General features: G+C 38.3%; 1 protein-coding gene across 6 annotated transcripts in view; it reads right to left on the bottom strand.

Moving 5' to 3' along the window:
- The window catches only part of ASXL2 (ASXL transcriptional regulator 2), a 145,011-nt gene that overhangs the window by 47,152 nt on the left and 76,266 nt on the right, over positions 1–21,593 (bottom strand). For 5 of the 6 annotated variants that reach the window (XM_006162196.3, XM_014593120.2, XM_014593121.2 and 2 more), the window contains 2 exons: positions 5,104–5,212; positions 87–237 (listed from right to left, as the gene is read on the bottom strand). In XM_006162196.3, coding sequence (XP_006162258.1) covers positions 87–237; positions 5,104–5,212 — 260 coding nt within the window. Of the gene's footprint in view, positions 1–86; positions 238–5,103; positions 5,213–21,593 lie in introns of those variants that run through there. The other variant, XM_006162199.3, reaches the window with a different exon arrangement.

The following is a 21,593-nucleotide window of genomic DNA, read 5'->3' as shown; positions in this document are numbered from 1 at the left end:
CCTGGGATCTGGGGAAAGAACAGCTACCAGCAAGGGCATCTATCCTACGACATTCAATACTTTATTCAAGGATCAGGTGGATTTACCTTTCCTTTTCCACCTGCTCTTTTTTCCCTCCTTGTTGCTGCCACCATCACTGCTGCTGCTGCTGTTCTCAGAACTCTGGGAATCTGACTGACCATCACTGCTTTCTTCTGAACCTTCTGATAGCTCTTTCACCCCATCCGGCACATCTTTCTGAAAATGTAGGCATCCAATTAGGATTAATTATTACCACTTGAGCAAATAGAAATTAAATTTCTGATATGCAATGTTGCAACAACTATGCTGATTAATTTCTAGTATTATAGAATTCAGTAGCAAAACCAGCAATATTTTCTGAATTCTTGTTAGCTCTCTTTTTGAATCAAATAAGCTAATACTTCCATCAATATCCAAAGTTAAAAATTATACACAATATTCATATGCAGGCATAACACACAGGCTTAAATTAGATAAAAACTGGGTAGATATAAGTCCAGATAAATGATGAAATGTTCAGAATAAAAAACTGCATATCAACTTTGTTAAATAGATGTACACCAGTGTGTGTGTGTGTGTGTGTGTGTGTGTGTGTGTATGTGTGTATGTGTGTGTGTGTTTAAGTACCACTACGTATTCTAAATTCGAAGAATTATGGGACCATCAGTTGGCGTAATGGCTATGTCGCTGGACTCCCATGTAGTTGACTGTGGTTTGAGTCCCAGACCCGGTGGCTTAAACTCACACCGGGCACGTGTTCATGCATGCCTAAGATCCCGAGAGGAGAATGGAGGAGAAGGGATTGCGGCGTGGCCATCCCCCCTGGGGGGTGATTACTCACTTTCTGTCTCTGTCTTTCTGGTGAGTGCACATGCCCAATAGCAAAAACCTCTTTTTAAAAAACAAACAAACAAACAAACAAACAAACAAACAAAACCCACTAAACTAAATTTGAACAATTAGAGTCCAGATAGCAAGAAACAGTACATTATTTGAATCTAACTGGCTCCTGAATACTGACTACTAAGCAGTGAGGGTTAAATAGAAATAATTTTTGTAAAAAGGTGAATCTTTCTGGTTTCTGCAGTTAGATAAGGAGAATGCTGATCAAATGCTAATCTGTGAGCTTAGTGTGTAAAAGATACAAAGGGTAGAGCTGCAAGACCAAACACTAGAAAACCAAGATTTTCTGGCTCTTTCCCAACTTGTAGCAATACTCCAAGTTTCAATCTTCTATGCTTGTTTCCCTGTCTAGAAAATAATAATAATACCTACCTTGAAAGATCATTCGAGAATTAAATAAGCTAATATGTGTAAAGTTCTTATTAGAATAGTACCTCGCATAAGAGCTGAGTAAATATTCGGTTGTTGGGAAAGTCATGACTCATTTTTGCATAGAAAAACACCTAATATTGACTACTATGCATTTTGTAGTATATAAAAATAAAATGTGTTAACAGAGTGTTATTTCTAAGTTATAAAACTACAAATAGTTCTTTTTTCTTCATTTTATTTTCTCACATAATTTGTTCTTATAATCAGATGTAAAAAAAAAAAAAAAAAAAACACCTCTCACATACATAAAATGCAACCCCTCTGTGTGCAAGTGGCACCCATATGACATTACAGCCAAGACTGTGAACTCTGATCCAGTAAGGAACAGTTATTTTCTGCTTAATTTTATATCCTAGTGCAATTTCTCTCTAAGCCATCTCTTATGTTACACACTTTCTTAATATACACACCCCATATTTTTCTATTCCTTCCTTCAAAATGCAGGACAGCTTTTAGAGTTAGTTGCCAGCCAGACATCTTGACCTGTAGGTTCAAAGAGTATCTGAAATACAAATATAATTATCTTCTTTTCTTAAACTTATCATCCCTCCAGGATCAACTGCTCATGCCCCAAATCTTGGAATCATTTTATCAACTCCAAATGAATATACTATATATTCTACTTCTCTAATGTCCCTTGTCTATATTTCTTTTATCACTCTTTTACCTCAGGGCCTCAGTATCTCTCAATCATAATCACCTTTTGGACACGTTTTCCTGTTTCACCCTTAAATCAATCCTTCCTGAATAATCTTCCTAAACAGGAATTTGATCATGCTATTTTCTTGAAAACTTCTGCTGTCTACTCCATACACACACACTCACACACATCTCAAACTGCTCACGCAGGTTTTCAAAGGCCTCCGAAGTTTGATCTCTACCTTTTTCTATAACCTGACTCATACCACATAAGCCTACACACAAAATGGACTAACCATTTCAATTTACTCTATTCTCAAATCCTATTATGTGAGATTTTGCTTGTCTCACGTCCTGGAAGGCCTTTCTTCTCATCATTTATGTATCAAAGTACAGCCCAACTCTTATAAACCAATGACGACAAAAATTCGACTAGATTCCTTTATTTAAAAATTATCTTGGGGCCGTCAGATGGCGTGGCTGTTGGGAAAGTCACTGGATCCCACATGGCTGACTGGGCAGTTTGAGTCCCAACCCCAGCATCTTACAAAAAGCACTGGCATGTGTGCGAGCGTGCCCAAAATCCTGAGAGGAGACAGAGGAGAAGGGACTGCAGCATGGCCATGCCCCCAGGGGATGAGTTCTCATTTTCCCCTTCTCTGTCTCTCTGGCAAGTGCACACACTCTATGTCAAAAAATCTATAAAAAAAATTTAAATAGTCATAATAGTAACCTTTAGTTGTCTACATCATTACAGTACTATATGACACAGTATATTTTGTAAGTATACAATTATTTCAATAACTATAATGTGACCTTCAAGACATCAGGGACCACAGTATCCCTCTTGTATTCAACAGTGTCTAGCACATATGTGATACAAAAAGAAATAAGTATTTGGACTCTGACACCAAACTCCTAAAAACCCTAGTAATTCCCTGAGCAGTAACAGCACTAGGAGAATCCTTTGTTCTGCTATTTGGTATCTGGCCCTAGTTCCTGACACAGAGCTTCTAAGACCTCTGTAATCTGAGTGATAATAAAGTCTGGCACAATTTCTAAGATTCTTGGAATTTCCCAGGTGATAGGAGCATCTTTTGTTCTAAACGGGTGGCTCTTGGTGAGCTCTTGGATACCCTGAGGATGAGGACCGGTTGTCAGAATACCCAAGCACATGATTAGAGAAATGGAACTTTCAGCCTCATCCCCAAGGAGAAGAGAAGGCCTGAAAGTTGAGTCAATCACCAACGGCCAACCATGTAATCAACCAGGACACCATAAAAGCCAAAAGGACAGGAGCTTGGATAACCTCCAGACAGCTGAACATGTGGAGGTGCCAGAGGAGAAATGGAAGCTCTGAGCCCCTTCTCCCATACTGTGTCCTATGCATCCCTTCTACACAGCTGTTCACCTGTATCCTTCATAACATCCTCTGTAATAAATAAGGTAAATAAATGTAAGCAAACTGCTTCCCTGAGTCCTGTGAGCCATCCTATCATACTAACGGAACCTGAGAAGGGAGTCATGGGAACTCCAATTAAGGTGGTAGATCAGAAGTATAGTTATAACCTGAGACTTGTGATTGGCATCTGAAGGGGGTTCCAATGACAGTCCACTGGCAGTCTTGTGGGACTGAACCCTTAACCTGTGGGATCTGACACTATCTCCAGGTAGACAGAGTTGAGAACTGAGTTGAATTAAAAGACACCCAGAATTTCTTGGTATGTAGAGAGAAACCACCACATATCTCCTGTCAGGAGAAATTCACATATATATCAGATGAGAAGTCTTGTATTGAGTGATATGTGAGAACAGAAAAACACAGTGTGGTTTTTATATTTTCCCCACAACTGTACAAAAAAGTAGACATTCACTAAATGTTATTAGTAATATCAAAAATCTAGAATAGCTAAAGCCAAAAAGAAATGCAGAAAGTGCCAAGTGGGAATGAAATCCCATAATTCCAAGAAGTTCACCAAAACATGTTTAAATATGACAGGTAGATTATGTATTTTTAATGTTGGGGGGGTGTTCACAACCATCGAAGTGATGACTATAGCTTACAACTAAAAAAGTAAAGGGGACAGAGTCCCATATACACATGAAATACCTACCAAGCATTCATTTTCCTTCTGCTGATAAATTTCCTTTGGGGTAGGGGGAACCCTTCTCCTCAATTCATCTGGCTTGAGTAGGATTAATCTCAACCATACATCAAGAGTGACCATGAACCTGAGACTAGGCGATCAGAAGAGTCTATACATTTGGCTACAGCGATCATTCAGGTATAGCCACATGAGCCAAGTCAAAACAATGAAGTGAGAAGCTGTTGCTTTAGTTCTCGGAACTCTTCTCTCTAGACTTAGAACTTGCAGAGTGGGTCTTGGGGATGAGGTTGAATACTATGAATAGAGTGCCTAACTAAGAATGAAGCCAAAAAAACAGAGTGGAGAGATATCATTTAAGCTCCTGGATATAGCTGGGAATACCTAGGATTCTCTGTTACATAAGCTAATAAATGCTGTCTTACTCAAGTTCATTTGAGTTGGTTTCTTTGTTTATAAGTAAAAGGATACCAATAAGTAAAGGTCTCTTTTCAGTGCAGGAATTATAGCAAGCCTGTTATGATAGAAATAATGACTGGAGTTCAGGCAGATCTGGGTTCATATTTTGATTCTAATCTTACCTGACCAGGAAAATTTGATCTTCTGAACTTTAGTTGTATTCATTATAAAAAAAGGAATATTAAGCACAACTCTGAATGTGAATAGAGAATGCTATGAAAAATATATAAGGCATCTAGGTCATATTCTCCATGGTAAACCACAATTATTGTTCACATGTTCTGAGGTGCTTCAAAGTCACTGGAATTCATTTTTATTTCATCCTCTAAGATAAGATTATTATAAAGAATAGTTACTTCCCTGATCTATTAGTAGTGCTAACTTACTTTTTAAAATTATATTGGGTATAGGGTTGAAAATATGACCTTTTCCTAAAAACAACTTCATTAAGAACAGAATTTTGTCTATATAATTTAAATAATATTTATACATGGTCACTTTTGTTTATTTCCTTTTAAAACGACTCCCCAACAAAAATATTTACCTTCAAAGTATATACTCCCATTCTACCGGGGACCTTATAGAAGATGCCCTCTTCACCTCTGGAATTTGTGTGTAGCATTGCATTCAGACATGCAAGAGGGGAAGTCCCACTGCAAAACAAAAAAAAAGATGAATACAACGATTAGTTCTATTCTGTGTGACACAGACTTTAAGATAAAATTGGTCAACAATCCTTTGACTTAAGCACGTTTTAAAAATTACGAAGTGTCTATCAAGCTAGAAAGTGACGCCACAAAGAAAGTGGATGTAAAATCATTCCAACACATCCAAAGAAAAAAAATCATTCCACAACTCTGATCCAGAATCTAATATTTAAGTCAAGAAAAATATAGAAATGTCACGAATATATTCTGGAAACATTCTATTGTATTTAGCACGAGCATTACATACATCCAAAGGTAAGAGTGAAAAGACAGACACACAATCAGAGATTCCAACAATAAGCCCTCCCCACCCTACTGCACCAGACGGATTCATCATTGTGAAACCAACACACTGCAAGTCTCATATTTAACATGAGAGTCCCAGTGACTTGTGACATTACTTTAGGCTTCTGAATATTTATCTTGCATGTAGTGATATGATTAAATGTTTATTAATTCTCATATACTTATATCATATTTTCTGGAAATTTGAGTATATAAAAATTATCTTAAAAAATGGAGATGTATTCTTTTCCCTTCTAATTGTAATCATATTTTATTTTCCTGTCTTTCTGTACTTATCTAATTAAATGAACAGCAACAAAAGTTATAAATGGGCATTCATCTCTTTATAAAGAGAATGGCACTAATGTTTCACCATTGAGCCTAATATTGATTTCTTATTTAAAATAGTTACTCACATATTAAAAGAGAACTGTAAATTAGGTGCATGCTTTTTAACATATACCACATGGAATCATTAGATTAGATGTATTAAAGAGTTCAATTTCAAATATCAAATTGATTACAATAAAATAAAAGAATATAATGTTTATCACAGATAGTGAATTATGGCATCAGGACCCTGTTGGGGATGTTGTCTCATTCACAGAAGAAATAAACAGGGGGCCAGCAGGAGGCGTGGTGAATAAGGGCGTGGTGGATAATCCAGTGATTCCCACCTGGCCGACCACGGTTTGAGTCCCAAACCTGCTGGCTTGCTTACTCTCTCTCTCTCTTTCTCCCCCCCCCCCATGCCCTACTCTGTTCAAATTAAAAAAAAAAAAAAAAACTTTTAAATAAATAAAGTTAAATAAACTAATGCTTTTTTTTTTTTTAAGAAAAAAGATAAACAGGGAAAAAAAGTAATTTTTTGGATTTTAGAAAACATAATATGCCAACAACTATGTAACATCACCAAAAAGATTAGGACCAATATCCCATAACCCAAATGGTGAAACATGAATATTCACACTGAGTGAGGTAAACAATGATTATGTATAGTCTCATGTCAATTCAAGGGCAGTATTGTCAGCTGAGCTGGGGTACCAAATGTATGAAGAGACTTCATCTTACAACCATTTGGGATACTGGAATTATGGGTAAGAGACTGCAAACCTGTGTGTGTGTGTTTGTGTCATGTGTATAAATATAAATATAAATGTATAAAGTGCTTGGAGCCAGAAAGAAAACCAAAACATCTAGTCTAGGACTTAGTACTTAGGTCAAAACTAAAAACAAAAAGGAAACAGTCCTTAAGTAAAACCTAAAAAAAGAAAGTAAACAGAACACATAGCTGGTGAAAAGGCGTGATAAAAGACAAACTGTAGATACTGCCATTACTATTTTCCTTGTATACCTGAGGGTAATTTCCTTTGAAGAAAGCAAAGTTTTTTTAAAACCCACAAGATATACAGGACACTGTACCACAAAGTTTAGACTAGATGTCATGAAAACACAGAAAGTCAGAAAATCATGGCAGAGACAGAGTTTTTTCTGAATAAATGAAACAATGGCAGAAAAGTAAAATTGACTACACTGCCCATGAGAGCAGGAGTGTACTTTCAAGGGAAGCAACTGCAGAATTCTGTAACTAAATAAAAATAATTAAAGAACTTGAGGAAATAAAGCATGACCTGCAAGGGTGATAAAACCCTACTATTGAAATTAATACCAACGTAAAGTCGAGTAAATGCAACACAGGGCAAGTACCGACACCTGAAGTGAAATTACCTCAAAAGATGAAACAACTATCCTTAGACAAGTCAGCTTCTCATGGTTTTTATTTTCCTGGGCTATATACAAGAGACTGGTAGGAGTTCTTTTAAGGAAAAGATCAGCTGCAGCGCTCCAAGTTTATGATTAATCTTCCTCATTGAAGGAAATATTCGAAGACGTTTTACATTCCAGACCCAACGTTCAGAAGTGATTCTGACCATACCGTCAATGGCCTTTTCAGATTTCTCTGCAATGAAAGTGATTCCCTAGCAGTAGCTAGTAGCCAGCAAGGCGGAGAGACCTGACATGCAAAACTGCACTGCTTACATGAAGCTAATACTGATAGTCACTCTAAAAGGAGACATTACTGACTGGCACAAGAGCCAGATATATAGAGATCTGTACCAAGCCGAATTAAAATCTGAGTGTAGCCCCTGAGAAAGTAATTTAAAAATATAGATATACTCTTTTTTTTTTTTTTTTTTTAAAGAATTTCTTTTGAGAGGTTTTTGCTATAGGGCACATGCCACTTGCCAGAAAGACAGAGAAACAGAGACAGAAAGCAAGAAATCATCCCCCAGGGGGGATGGCCATGCCACAATCCCTTTTCCTCCATTTTCCTCTCGGGATCTTGGGCGCGCATGCACACGTGTCCAGTGTGAGTTTAAGTCACTGGGTCCGGGACTCCTACATGGGAGTCCAGCGACATAGCCATTAAACCAACTGCTGGTCCCAAAAAAGAAATTTTAATTTAACTTATTTATTTATTTATTTTTATTTGACCAGAGAGAGAGAGGGAAAGTGAGAAAGCAGGCCGCCAGGTCTGGGACTCAAACCTCAGCCAGCCACGTGGGAGTCCATCACCCTTAACTACCATACCACCTGCTGGCTCCCAAAATATAGATACACTCTTGATCTTCTTCTCTTTTTTCTTTATTCATGGCAGCATGTCCACGCATGCAGCACCCTCTATGTGATCTGGTCACACCATGATTCTCTTCCTCCAGTCCTCAAGCCTGTCACATCTTGGGCATTTACATGGGTGCCTGGCAAGTTTCAGGCTAACAGGACCAGAGATTTGAATCACAGTTGCCAACTGGGATTCTGCTTCTCTCTTGAGCAACGTATTCCAGGCACTCCACGGGGCTGGCGCAAATACTCTTACTAATAATTAACACATCTGTATGTATCAGGTGGTATCAACTACTTTGTAACATGATTGCATAGATTACAGATTTATACACACACACACACACACACACACACACACACACACACGGGAATTTCAAAAGTCTGCAGAACAGTTAAAGTACAGGTTTATTTGGGCACAAAAAACTTTTAAAATCCATGCAGAGTTTTCCGTAACACATATTTTTTCATAAACTTTTGGAAGACCCTCTCCAATTTGTGTGTGTATGTGTGTGTTGCATAGAATCAAGCTTCAATAACAACAGTGGTGATTTTAACAACTGACTTCTGTACCCTAGTCTGGTGGCATTCCAATGTTCCCTATCTCAAGTAATAGTAATCTCATTCCTGCCCTCATCTGTTTTCCACTTTGGAGCCACTTTTTAAAAACAAATAGGTCGAGGCCAGCAGATGGCTTAACGGTTAAATTGCTGGATGCCCACATGGCCAACTATGGTTCAGGTCCTGGACCTAGATGCTTGAAACTCACGCCGGACACGTGTGCATGTGTGCATGCCCAAAATCCTAAGAGGAGAATGGAGAAGGGATTTCTCCTGCAGGGTGATTTTTTTTTTTTTGCTTTCTGCCTCTCAGTCTCTCTGGTTAGCACATGTACCCTATAGCAAAACTCAAGAAGAAGAAGAAAGAAGAAAGAAGAAAGAAGGGGGGATGATGGTGGAGGAGGAGGAGGAGAAGGAGAAAAGATCATACTAGCTCATATCCAACCTAAAATTCGTCCATGATGGGACCAGCAGATGGGGTAATAGGTACGTCACTGGACTCCTACGTAGTCAACTGTCGATCGAATCCTGCACCCAGTGGCTTAAAACTCACACCGGGCGTGTGTACATGCGTGCCTAGAATCCAAAGAGGAAAATGGAAAAGAAGGGACTGCAGCGTGACCATACCCCTGGGAGGGTGATTTCTCGCTTTTTGTCTCTGTATCTCCAGCAAGCACATGTGCCCTGCAGCAAAAATCTCTCTAAAAATAGTAAGTAAATCAATCAATCAATCTCGTCCATGATATCATAAGGTTCTGAGGAAAAAGAACAAAATCATCAATATGACCACCATCCCTATTCCAGGCTACTATAACCTCTCCATTTCGTAGTTTACAATCCTCCAGATTTCATGGCCTAATGCTTCTACTTGCAATAATAACATTTTACCTTCTTTTCTCCTAGTAAAACTCCAATTCATTCTTAAATTTCAGTCTTAATGCCTTTGCTTTAAAAGATACTTCTGGGGACCAAAAGACGGTGTAATGGCTATGTCACTGGACTCCCACACAGTTGACTGTGGTTTGATTCACAGACCCAGTGGCTTAAATCTCATGCCAGGTGCATGTGTATGCATGCCCAAAATTCCAAGAGGAAAATGGAGGTGAAGGAACTGCAGCATGACTATCTCCCCACTCTGGGGTGGGGGTGACTTCTCATTTTCTGTCTCTCTGTCTCTCCAGCAAATGCATCAACCCTATACCAAAAAATCTCTTAAAAAAAAAAAAAAGGCACTAGCATAATGGTTATGTTGGACTCCCACATAGTTGACCATGGTCTGAATCCTGGACATGGCAGTTTAAACTCACACAGGATGTGTGTGCATGTGTGCCTGAAATCCCAAGAGGAGAATGGAGGAAAAGGGAGTGCGATGTGGCCATGCCCCCTAGGAAGTGATTTCTGTCTGTCTCTCTGGTGAGCGCACGCACCCTATAGCAAAAAAATCTAAAAATAAATTAAGTTCTAAATTCTACAGAATCCTATGCTTCTACAAAACACATACTAATAATTACACACATTTAAGGAAAAAATTTTAGTTTAACACCTCACCCCATTATGTGACAGTCAGATTTAACATTGTGGGATTTTACTTAAGGTCTCTGAGAATTAAGAATCTCTCTCCTCTCCTCTTCTATATACGAACCTGAAAACATCCGGTTCCAGGGTCTGCTAACAGTCACCTTGCAATATGATAAGCCTATTAGCAATGGAACAAAAATTAAAGAAGCAGAGCTACCAGCGATACGGCTGGAACACTTGGCTCAAGTTTTTTTTTTTTTTCCACTTACGTTAAATGATGAATTATCTTCAATGTTTAAACTAGGTTACATTGTATTTCCTATTTACTGAAAATATATTAACTGATACAAAACACCTAGGTACACACATTCAATTGACAAAGAAATGAAAGGGAAACAGAAGAACAGTATAAAATATTCAAAGGTAAAGACCTCTTTCCTATTTAAGAAAAGATATTACCTTTCTGAATCAACAAGGTACAGTGAACAATAATGTAAGAGACAAGGCACTGCCCAAACCTGTACAGATTATCCCAAATAATCCAAAACATTTATCTTGAGTTTGTTCCTAAACCTTGAGTTTCAAGGATTAAGGAAATGTAAAGGAGATCTAGACTTTTTAAAAGTCAAAGTGGCAATTTGAATTACTGTTTTTCATTCATCATTCATTCTATCATATGACCTTGCAGAACATCAGAATCAGTGAAATACATGAGAAGGTCTTTAAAAAGTTCATGAAAAGTGATTCTGAGAAAAACACATACACGGGGGACCAGCAATTGGCGTAATGGCTATGTCGCTGGACTCCCATGTAGTGGACCATGGCTCGAGTCCCAGACATGGTGGCTTAAACTCACACCAGGTGTGTATGCATGCGTGCCCAAGGTCCTGAGAAAATAATGGAGAAGAGATTGCAGCGTGGCCATCCCCTCTGCAGGGGGTGATTTCTCACTTTCTGTCTCTCTGTCTTTCTGGCAAGCACACTCACCCTACAGCAAAAAATCTCTCAAAAAAAACAAAAAAACAAAAAAACATACATATGGATTACAAAACTTTGGCATCAAAACAGTTGTATTTTAGGGAACCAGCAGTTGGCGTAATGGCTATGTTGCTGGACTCCCACACAGTCGACCGCGGTTCGTGTCCCAGGACCAGTGGCTTAAAATTCACGCCGGGCATGGGTGCATGCGTGCCTAAGATCCCAAGAGGAGAGTGGAGGAGAAGGGATTGTGGCGTGGCCATTCCCCCTGGGGGGTGATTTCTCGCTTTCTGTCTCTGTCTCTCTCTCTCTGTCTGTCTGGCGAGTGCACGTGCCCTATAGCAAAAACCTCTAAAAAAAGAAAAGAATTTCAGTATATTTTCTTCATTATTGATTGATTTTATTTTGGTATTAATTTTAAAAAATAGTAAACTGTCTGAAAACATGTGAATAAACTATTAAAACAAGGAAACTTATGAAAGAGTAAAGCTCTTTCAAAATCGGTTCCTTTGTCACAGAGTTTCCCCCAACACTGAAAGGCAGGGGACTCTACAAGGGTGTGAGTACCAGAAATCAGAGTAACTGCGGGTGGTTTGAGAATCTGTCCACCACAGCATCCTGTTAACTGTCAGAGGGCATGCGTGCTTACTTCACAACTCAATCCCTCTCCATTTCCTCATGCTGTTGGGATCTGAGGCATGCACACAAACATCCCTGGCAGATTCTACTAAAAACAAACCAAAAACTAGAACAGCAGATACAAAGGAGAACTATATACAGACCGAAGTGAAAGATTTCCACTCCAAGAAAAAGGAAACACTGAATACCAAGGCATTTGATTACCTAAGTACAAGGCATATACTCAAAAAGAGAGTCACAGGGACCACAGATGCATAATCTTTACTTTGTGGACTCCCACATAGTCAGTCGACCATGGTTTTAGTCCTGGACCCAGTGATTTAAAACTCACGCAGGGTGTGTGCCAAAAATCCTGACAGGAGAAAGAAGATGTGATTATGGTATGGCTATCCCCCCTGGAGGGTGATTTCTTGCTTTCTGTCTCTCTGTCTCTCCAACAAGCACACAGGCCGGCCCTATAGCAAAGATTTCTCTTAAAAAAAAAAAAAAAGAGAGAGAGAGAGAGTCACAGTCCTAAACACCCACAAATTTAAGAAAGGGTAAGCTATATGTAATATTCTAAGATCAAGAAACAAACCAAAGATAAAGAAGCTGAGATCTAGTAGTCTTAGAATGAGTATGGTTAGATAATATCACCAATTTTTTTTTGTCTGTTTGTTTTTGCCATTGGGCATATGCACTCGCCTAGGTGAGAGAGAGACAAGAGAGGAAAAGTGAGAAATTAACTCCCAAGGGGAATGGCCACTCCACAATCCCTTCTCCTCCATTCTTCTCTTGAGATTTTAGGAATGCACATACACACACCTGTGTGATTTTTCAAGCCACAGTCCAGAACCCACAGTCAACCATGTGGGGATCCAGCACCTTAACTATCCGGCCATCCACTGGCCCCTAACCAAAATTTTTAATCGTATGAATTACGCAGTAATAACCCTTGGAGGGTTTTTAGCTTTTAACTTAAAGACTAGTAATACAAAACCATTTTGGCGTTTTGATAATTTACAAAGTTGTTTCCAGTAAAGTACAGTTTCAAACAGAATGACAGAGGCTTTACAAACCTATGGCTTATATATTAAACTTACCTTTAATCTACAGTATATTTGACAAATGATTCATTAAGTTTCAAGTCTGTTTAGTAATCTATGCTAAAGAATTCTCTGAATGCTGTTGTTGAACTTACCTAAACCAACTAATAAGAATAGTAGAAATAACAGCCTACAGAATAAGAATTCATGAGTTCATACTAATATAAATAATGGAGCAAAACTACCTGCAGCAGAATTTCAATAAAGAAACAAACAAATGAAGGATTTAGAAAGTCATCATATGTAGGACCAGCCCCAAAGTCTAGTGGTTAAGGGAATCAGATCCCACATGGCTGACCATGATTCAAATCCCTACCCTGACACTTGAAAAGCATGCTGGGGGTATCTGTGTGCATGTCCCAAATCCCAACAGGATGAGGAAATGGAGAAGAGGCTGTGGTGTGAGGATACCCTCCTGGGGGGTTCTTTCTACACACAAACCCCTCCTAGTTTCTCTCTGGTAAGCACAAACACCTTCTGACAAAGAAAAAAGTGGGGAGGGGAATGCTGTGGTAGACAGACTTTAAAACCTGCCTCAATTATCTTACTCACACCCCTTTGTCTCCTCCCTTTGAATATTGGGTGAAATCTGTGACTTACTCCTACCCAACATAATACAGCAAAAATGATGAGATGAAACTTTAGTGACTGTCTTACAGAAGACTGCCTGTCTCTGCTAGGTCTTTGCTGGCTCTGAGGAAGCAAGTGGCCATGCTGGAAGGCCCATGTAGCCAAAGACTCAGGATGGCCTCTAGCCAACAGCCAGCTAGGAACCCAGGCCCTCAGTTCGGTAACCTGCAAGGATCTGAATCCTGCCAACAACCACAAGAACTTGGAAGCAGATCTTTCCCCAGTCACATCTTCAGGTAAAAATTTAACCCTGGTTAATAATACCCTGATTACAACATTGTCTGAAGACATAGTAAAGTCGTGCTCAGACTCCTGACACTGAAACTGAGATAATAAAACATGCTGTTGATTTTTAAATGTCTATCTTTTTATAAAAGAATTATTTTATTTTACTTTATTTAATTATTTTAATTTGACCAGAAAGGGACAGAGAGAGAGAAAGTGAAAAAGCAAGCCACCAGGTCCAGGACTCAGACCGCGGTCAGCCATGTGGGAGTCCAACGCCCTTAACCACCATGTCACTTGCCAGCCCCATAAGCACATGTTGTTTTCAGCTGCTATGTCTGTGGTAACAGTGTTAAGCAACAGGTAACTGATAATGAGATGCTAAAAGAAGTGGACAAAGGTACAGTGAGAAACAAGACACATTCACTGTGTCAACATATTCCCAACATGCTTTTTAATTACAAAGGGAAAAAATTGTGCCTCTACACTGAATAAACTCACCAGACATTACATCAACCAAGTGATCAAAGTTACCATCACCAAACTGGAGTAAACTGAAATCATGCACCTTCTGAAAATGACGTAATACAAATAATACAGTAACTCTGTGATATTCTTATAAAAGATGTACAACCTAAAACTAATTATGAGGAAAACATCAGACATAACCAAACTGAGTGAGAGACTAGAATAAGCAGCTGGGCTGCACTCTTAAAAAATGTCAAGGGCCTGGTGGCCAAGACAGACAGATGGTTCCAGATTAAAGGAGACTAAAGATACATGAAACCTAATGCAAATATAACATGCAATCCTAGACTAAGATATCAGTGAGGGGGCCAGAAGGTGGCATGGTGGTTGAGATGCTGGACTCCCACAATTGGAAATGGTTCAAGTCCCGGACCTGGCAGCTTGCTTTCTCACTCTCCCTTTCTCTCATCTGTCTCTCTCTGGTCAAAACTGAAGAACAATGATAATAAATAAAAATTGTATAAAAGATATCAGTAGGAAGAATTGCCTAATTTGGATAAAGTCTGCTGATGAGATAAAAATATTGTGTCAATGCTGGATTTCTATGAACTATTCTGTTACATTGTGGCCATGTAATAGAATATATTTGCTTTTCTTTACTGTGATTTCTATTTTACATATACTTGATGTATATCTTTGTGACTGTAAGTTTTAGAAAATACACTCTGAAGTGCTTAAAGTATAAATTCTTTGTATTATTTTTGCATCTTTTCTAAGATACTGTAGTTAATAAATCTGCAGTTTGCTCTGCAAATACACAAAATCAAAACAAAAAGTTAAAAATGAGTATTAGGTATATGAGAAAAGTCTATAAAATCGTATAGACAATAAGGACCAATGATAAGAAACAAAATACTGATAAATGGTACATGAATTAACCTCAAAAAATCACATATAATCATATAAAAGATTATATGATTCTATTTATGTGAATGTCCAGATACGGACATCTACAGAGACAGAGTAAATTACAGAAAGATGATAGGAACCAATACTATCTGTATATAGATTTGAGAGATCTTATTGGGGTGATGAAAATATTCTGGACCGTGACAACAGCTGCACAACTCAACACATTTACTGAAAATCACTGGACTGTTACACTGAAAATAGATGGTGTTTATGGCATGTAAACTATAATTCAATAAAACTGCTTTTAAAAATATGGAAAAGAAGCTGATTTGGTTTCTCACTCACTGAACATTTACAAAAGACTTGTCATGTGGCAACACAGTGGTAAATGTGGCTGATAGAAAAGAGGAAGTGGAAGTTTCCATAAGAAGTACATATTCTTACATTTTAATGTAAAAAATAACCAAACTGGGACTGAGTGGAGCCAATGATAGACTCTATTTGTTGGTGTGTACACACACACACACAACTAAAATCATTTGATTAAAAGGACATTTTTGTCCCTAGAGAGATAAGACAAGTTAAATACCAGTTTAAAATGTCACTACACAAAAGTTTTAGTCACATCTGTAATCTTACCTAGTCAAGAATTGAACAAAATCAGAAACTCAGGTTTGGAATTGATCATTTTTTAATTTGTCACAAATTCCACCCCCCCCCCACGGGATTACAAACAAGAGCATATTCAATTATAAATGCATCGGTACTTGCAGCAAAATGATCATTCTAAGAATGCTTTCTAATTTTGTATGTGGAAAAAAATACATAAGCGATCTTGTCCAAATTCACTGATAGCTTTTCCTATAACTAATCAGGCTTAATCTCTCCAGTGAAAGTCTTAACAATTTCACTATCACTTTTTTTTGCTTTAGGGTAAATGTACTTGGCAAAGAGAGAGTAAAAGTACCCTCAAAAGGGGAAGACCATGCCACAATCCCTTCTCCTCAACTTCTTCTTGGGACTACAGGCACGTACACACGTGCCTGGAATGTTTTCCAAGCCACCAGTTCTGAAACGGACTGTGCAGCCAGCCATGTGAGATCCAGCTGCCTTAACCATTACACCACCTGGCTGGCCCTCCTACTGCATTCTTTCACTTTCAGTTCATTTCTGGGGCTTGAAGTTACAATTAACACATAAATGAAATTGGAAAAGAGTTCATAAATATGCAGGGCCCATCAGCTCTCAGTAAAAATCAAAACCAGTTCCTTGGCTTTAGTTTGCTTTGTCTTACCTACAGCCCTCCTTATTCTAAAGACCCTTGCCAACACTTTTAAGGAATTTATTCAGTTCCCTTACCAGTTCTGATTCATCACATCATAGGCAAAAGTTAAAAAAAAATTCATGCTTTTATCCTTCCCTTCTATAACCTTCATCACTATCTGGATTTAAAATTTAACAGGGTAATACAAACATTACCTACTGTAACAAGTGAAAGACACTCCCTCTACCTAAGGCAAATGTTCTAGTACTATTCTTCCTACACCAGTATAAAATGTGTCCTGTTCAAATAACACCAAAATCCTGTAACATTTTTTATTACAATAAAATATATAAATATAAAATTTACCATCTTAACCATTTATAAGGGTACAATAACAGTGTGAAATGTAATAACACTGTTATACAACCAATTTCCAGAATTTTTCATCCTGCAAAATGGAAACTACATACCCACTAAACAATGACCATTTCCCGCTTCATCCAGTCCTTGGCAACCTATCATCTAACTACTCAGGACCAGCAGGTGGCGTGGTGGTGAAGCCACTAGATTCCCACATGGCTGTGATCATGGTTCAAGTCCTAGACATGGTGAGTTTCTCTTTCTCTCTGAGAAGCACAAGAGACCTATAGCAAATTTAAGAAGAAAAAATAATACAATTTTAAAAACAGATAAAATTTTTTAAAAATTTGACTACTTGGGACCAGCAGGTGGTGTGGAGGTTAAGATGCTGGACTCCCATATGGCCAACTGAATGGTTCAAGTCCTAGACCCAGTATCTTAAAATTCATGCCAAGCACATGTACGTGCATGCCTAAAATTCTAAGAGGAAACTGGAGAAGGAACTGCGGCATGGTCATCCCCTCTGGAGGGTGACTTCTTTCTCTCTCTCTCTCTGGCAAATGCACATGCCCGATAACAAAAACTTTTTAAAAGAAAAATGGACTATTCTAGGTACCTTGTATAAATTTTTAAAATTTATTTTTTAATTCTATTATTCATTCCTTTTTTTTTTTTTTAATTTGGCGAGAGAGACACAGAAAGAAAAGGAGGGAAAGTGAGAAAGCAAGCCACCGGGACTTGAATCATGGTCAGCCATGTGGGAGTGTCCAGCACCTTAACCAGCATGCCACCTGCTGCCCCCTTGTATAAATTAAACCACACAACACTTGTGCTTTTTGTCTAATTTTACTAATTTTAGCAAAAAAACTTCAGTTCCAACCACACTACAGCATATGTCAGAATTCCCCCCCCCCTTTTTTAAGAATTATTTTATTTTATTTATTTTAATTTTGGACCAGAGAGAAACATACAGAAAAATATGCCTGAGTATAAGGCTGCACCTGATTTATGAAATGTATGAAAAGCCACTGAGACTTTGGGTTGTTTGTTATAACATCAAAACCTCCTGTGAGCTCAACAATAAAAGTTCAAAACTAATACAACTTAAAGGTAATTGAACATCTATACTTAATGGCATACAGTCTTTAATTAAGCGTATTAATTACAATATATTGCTTACTAGGAGCAAACTAAATCATCATCTTCTCACTTGTTTGGCCATCTTTTATAAAAAATTAACAATAATAAAGTTTTGTGACCAGTGGATGGTGTAATGGTTATGTTCCTGGACTACCACATAGTCAACTATGGTTCAAGTCCCAAACCTGGTGGCCTAAAACTCATGCTTGGGGGTCACCAGATGGCGTGATGGTTAAGGGAGCTAGATTCCCACATAGCTGACCATGGTTCAAGTCCTTGACTTGGTAGTTTGCTTTCCTACTTGCGCGCACATGCACATGCGCTCTCTCTCTCCTCTCTCTCTCACTCTGTCCCTCTCTGGTCAAAGTAAAATAAATAAGTAAATAGATAGAGTTAAATAAAATAATTCTTAGATAAATAAGTAAAACTCATGCTGGGCAAATGTGTGCCCAAAATCCTGAGAAGAAAATGGAAACGGGATTGCAGTGTAGCCACCTCCCCCCTCAGGGGGAGGTGACTTCTCATTTTCTGTTTCTCTGTCTCTGTGACAAGTACATGTGCCCTATAGTAAAAAATCTCTCTAAATAAATAATAAAAATAATAATAAAGTTTCTTTTAATACTATGTACTAATTAGTCACAGCACATAGTAGGTGCACAAAAAGAAAAGAAAAAAGGAAGGAAGAAAAAGTAAAGACAGCTTTAGACGAAGTAAACTAAAAGAATTTGTTACTAGCATACCCACTCTTAAAGAATGACTAAAGGGAGCCCTTCAATATAAAGGAAATTATAATAGAAGAAATCCTGGAGCTTCAAGAAGAAAGAACAGAAAGAGCCGTAATAACATATACTAGACTATCCTCCTATGAGTTTTACAAATATTTGATGACTGGGGGGCCAACAGGTGGCGTGGTGGTTAAAGGTGCTGAATTCCCACATGGCTGGCCACAGCCTGAGTCCCAGAACTGGCAGCTTGCTTTCTCACTTTCCCTTTCTCACTTGCTCTGTCTCTCTCTGGTCAAATTAAAAATAATGATAACAAATGGAATTAAATAAACAAATATTTAAAAACATACTTCATGACTGGAACAAAAACTCTAACACCATCTGATACCCAAGACAAAAAGGAAAGTAAGGTTTCTACCTGCACCTGAGATGGTAAAATGATGATACCAAGAGACTAAATCACATGGAATACATAGTAATATGTATTACAAACACTAAGGGGCAAACACTAAAAAATATGTAAATACTAAGAAAACTATATAAAGAAATATACTATAAGTAAATCAAGATGGATTCCTAAAATATGACCCTTAGGGAAGATAAGGAAAGACAAACAGAAGAACAGGAAATGAAAGAAAAGAAAATAAATAATAAAAGAACAAACTTAAACTCCCTTATCAATAACTACCTTAAATGTAAACAGTATAAATACAAAAGTTAAAAGGCAAGGACTAGCAGAGTGAGTACTAAAAAACAACCTAAACTATACGTAGTTTGCAAGAAATTCACTTCAAATTCAGAGGAAATGCTCATATTGCTGGTAGAAATGCAAAACAGTACAGTCAGTTTGGAAAATAATTTAGAAGTTTCTCTTTTGTTCTCTTTCTCTCTGTGTGTGTGTGTGTGTGTGTGTGTGTGTGTGTGTGTGTGTTCCCTTTTACTTTTATCTACATTTATCTTATGCTGACTTTATTCCCATGCCATAAGTTTTTGTTTCTTCAGTTTCTTCTGGGATATCTTTTTCTTCTGTGCAACTTCCTCTTCCGGTTTAGGAACAATTTGCTCCTTTTCAGTGAGGATCATCTCTGCGGCAGGGGGAGCTCATGTGTGGGTTAATCCGTCCATGAGCTCTGTACATACGACGGCGCATCTTTGTTGCCTTGTTCACCTGAATGTGCTCAATGACCAGAGAATCTACATCTAACCCCTTAGGTTCAGCATTACTCTGCATTTTTAAGCATGTGCAGCAAAAATTCAGCACTTTTTTCGGGCCACCGACCTTGTGTCCAGCCGCACTGTTTAGCCTGGGCACATCTACCACCTCCACTTTGTAACGACGGAATGGCACACACACTGCTTCTGTAAAGTGACATCCTTCAGATACTTGATGGCTTTTCAAGATATGCATACCCTTGACGGCATGGGCAGTTTCACGAGTGTTCTTAAAGTGAACCTGAAGATTTGAACCTCTTGACTTGCATGACTTTGTGGGGTTCTCTGGGTCAAGTGAAGAGTGAACTATTTTCAAAGATCACCTCAGGCCGCTAATGAAAAGAAGTGTGTATATGTTTTGAGATTTTTACTATAGGGTACATGCGCTCGCCAGAGAGAGAGAGAAAGAAAGAGAGACAGAAAATTAGAAATCATCCCCCAGGAAGGATGGCCACACTGCTATCCCTTCTCTTCCATTCTCCTCTTGGGATCTTAGGCATATATGCACAGGTTTTCTGGTCTTTTTTTTTTTTTTTTTAATTACCAAATGGTATATGCAATTGCCAAAGAGAAGGAAAAAAAGACACAGAAGGAGGAGAAAGCATCCCCCAATGGGGCATGGTCATACCCCAATAGCTTCTCTATTTCTCCATCCTCATGATCTGGGACACAAATGCACAAACACTTGACACTGTTTTTCAAGCTGCATGAGGCTGGGATTTAAACTGCAGTTGGCCATGTGGGATCCAGCTCTCTTAACCACTAGCCTACTGGACTGGTCCTATATATGGTTTTCTAACTCCTTCATTCCTTCTCTGTTGCTTTTTGTCTTTTTAAAATGTTATTTATTTCTTCCATGAGCAAGAAAAAGAAAGACAGAAAGAGACAGACAGAAAGACAGCACTCCCATCGTGTTTTGATGCTATGACTCATCCACAGGCCTCAGGAAGCCCCAGGTTATGGGCAACGATGTATGGAACATACTCAGAAGTTTCGTAGGAAAATCTCCCCATGTGAGACGCCTCACAGAATACTGTACTTTACTACTATGTCACCAGCTGGCTCCTGGAAGTTTCTTTAAAGCTAAATATATACTTACCATACAATCTAGCAATTGCACTTTTGTACATATCATCTCCGGATAATGAAAAATGATCTGTTCAAAAACATGTACCCAACTGTTCACAGCAGTTTTATTTGTAATATCCAGAAAGTGGAAACAATCAAGATGTCCTTCAATGACTGAACATATTCATGTCATGAAATATCACTCAGCAATAAAAATTTATTAACTCCTGATACGTACAATTTGGAAAAATCTCCAGTTATACTGAGTGAAAAAATGGCAATCCCCAATGGCTAAACACTGAATAATTCCATTAATATAAATTCTTGAAATGATAAAAATAACAGAGAGATAGGACAAATTAATTATTGGGGTTGGGGAGAGAAAAGGGGCACTAAGAAAGCAGAGCTCTAAATGGGGAATACAAGGAATACAGCTGCTGAAATCGTTTGGTATCTTGATTGTGCTAGTCGCTACACAAATCTATACAAATGTTAAAACTGCATGGGGCCAGTCAGTGGTACGTGGCATTTAGGGTGGCTGGATCTCACATGGCCAACTGCACAATTTGGGTTCTAGATGCGGTGGCTTGAGAAACATACTGGGAGTGTACGCGTGTGCAAAACTGCCAGAGGAAA

This window comes from Tupaia chinensis, unplaced genomic scaffold, assembly GCF_000334495.1.
Source record: "Tupaia chinensis unplaced genomic scaffold, TupChi_1.0 Scaffold139757_1, whole genome shotgun sequence".
NCBI lineage: Eukaryota > Metazoa > Chordata > Mammalia > Scandentia > Tupaiidae > Tupaia > Tupaia belangeri.
The sequence above is the reverse complement of the archived record's forward strand: the minus strand, read 5'-3'. Positions and strand labels throughout refer to the sequence as shown.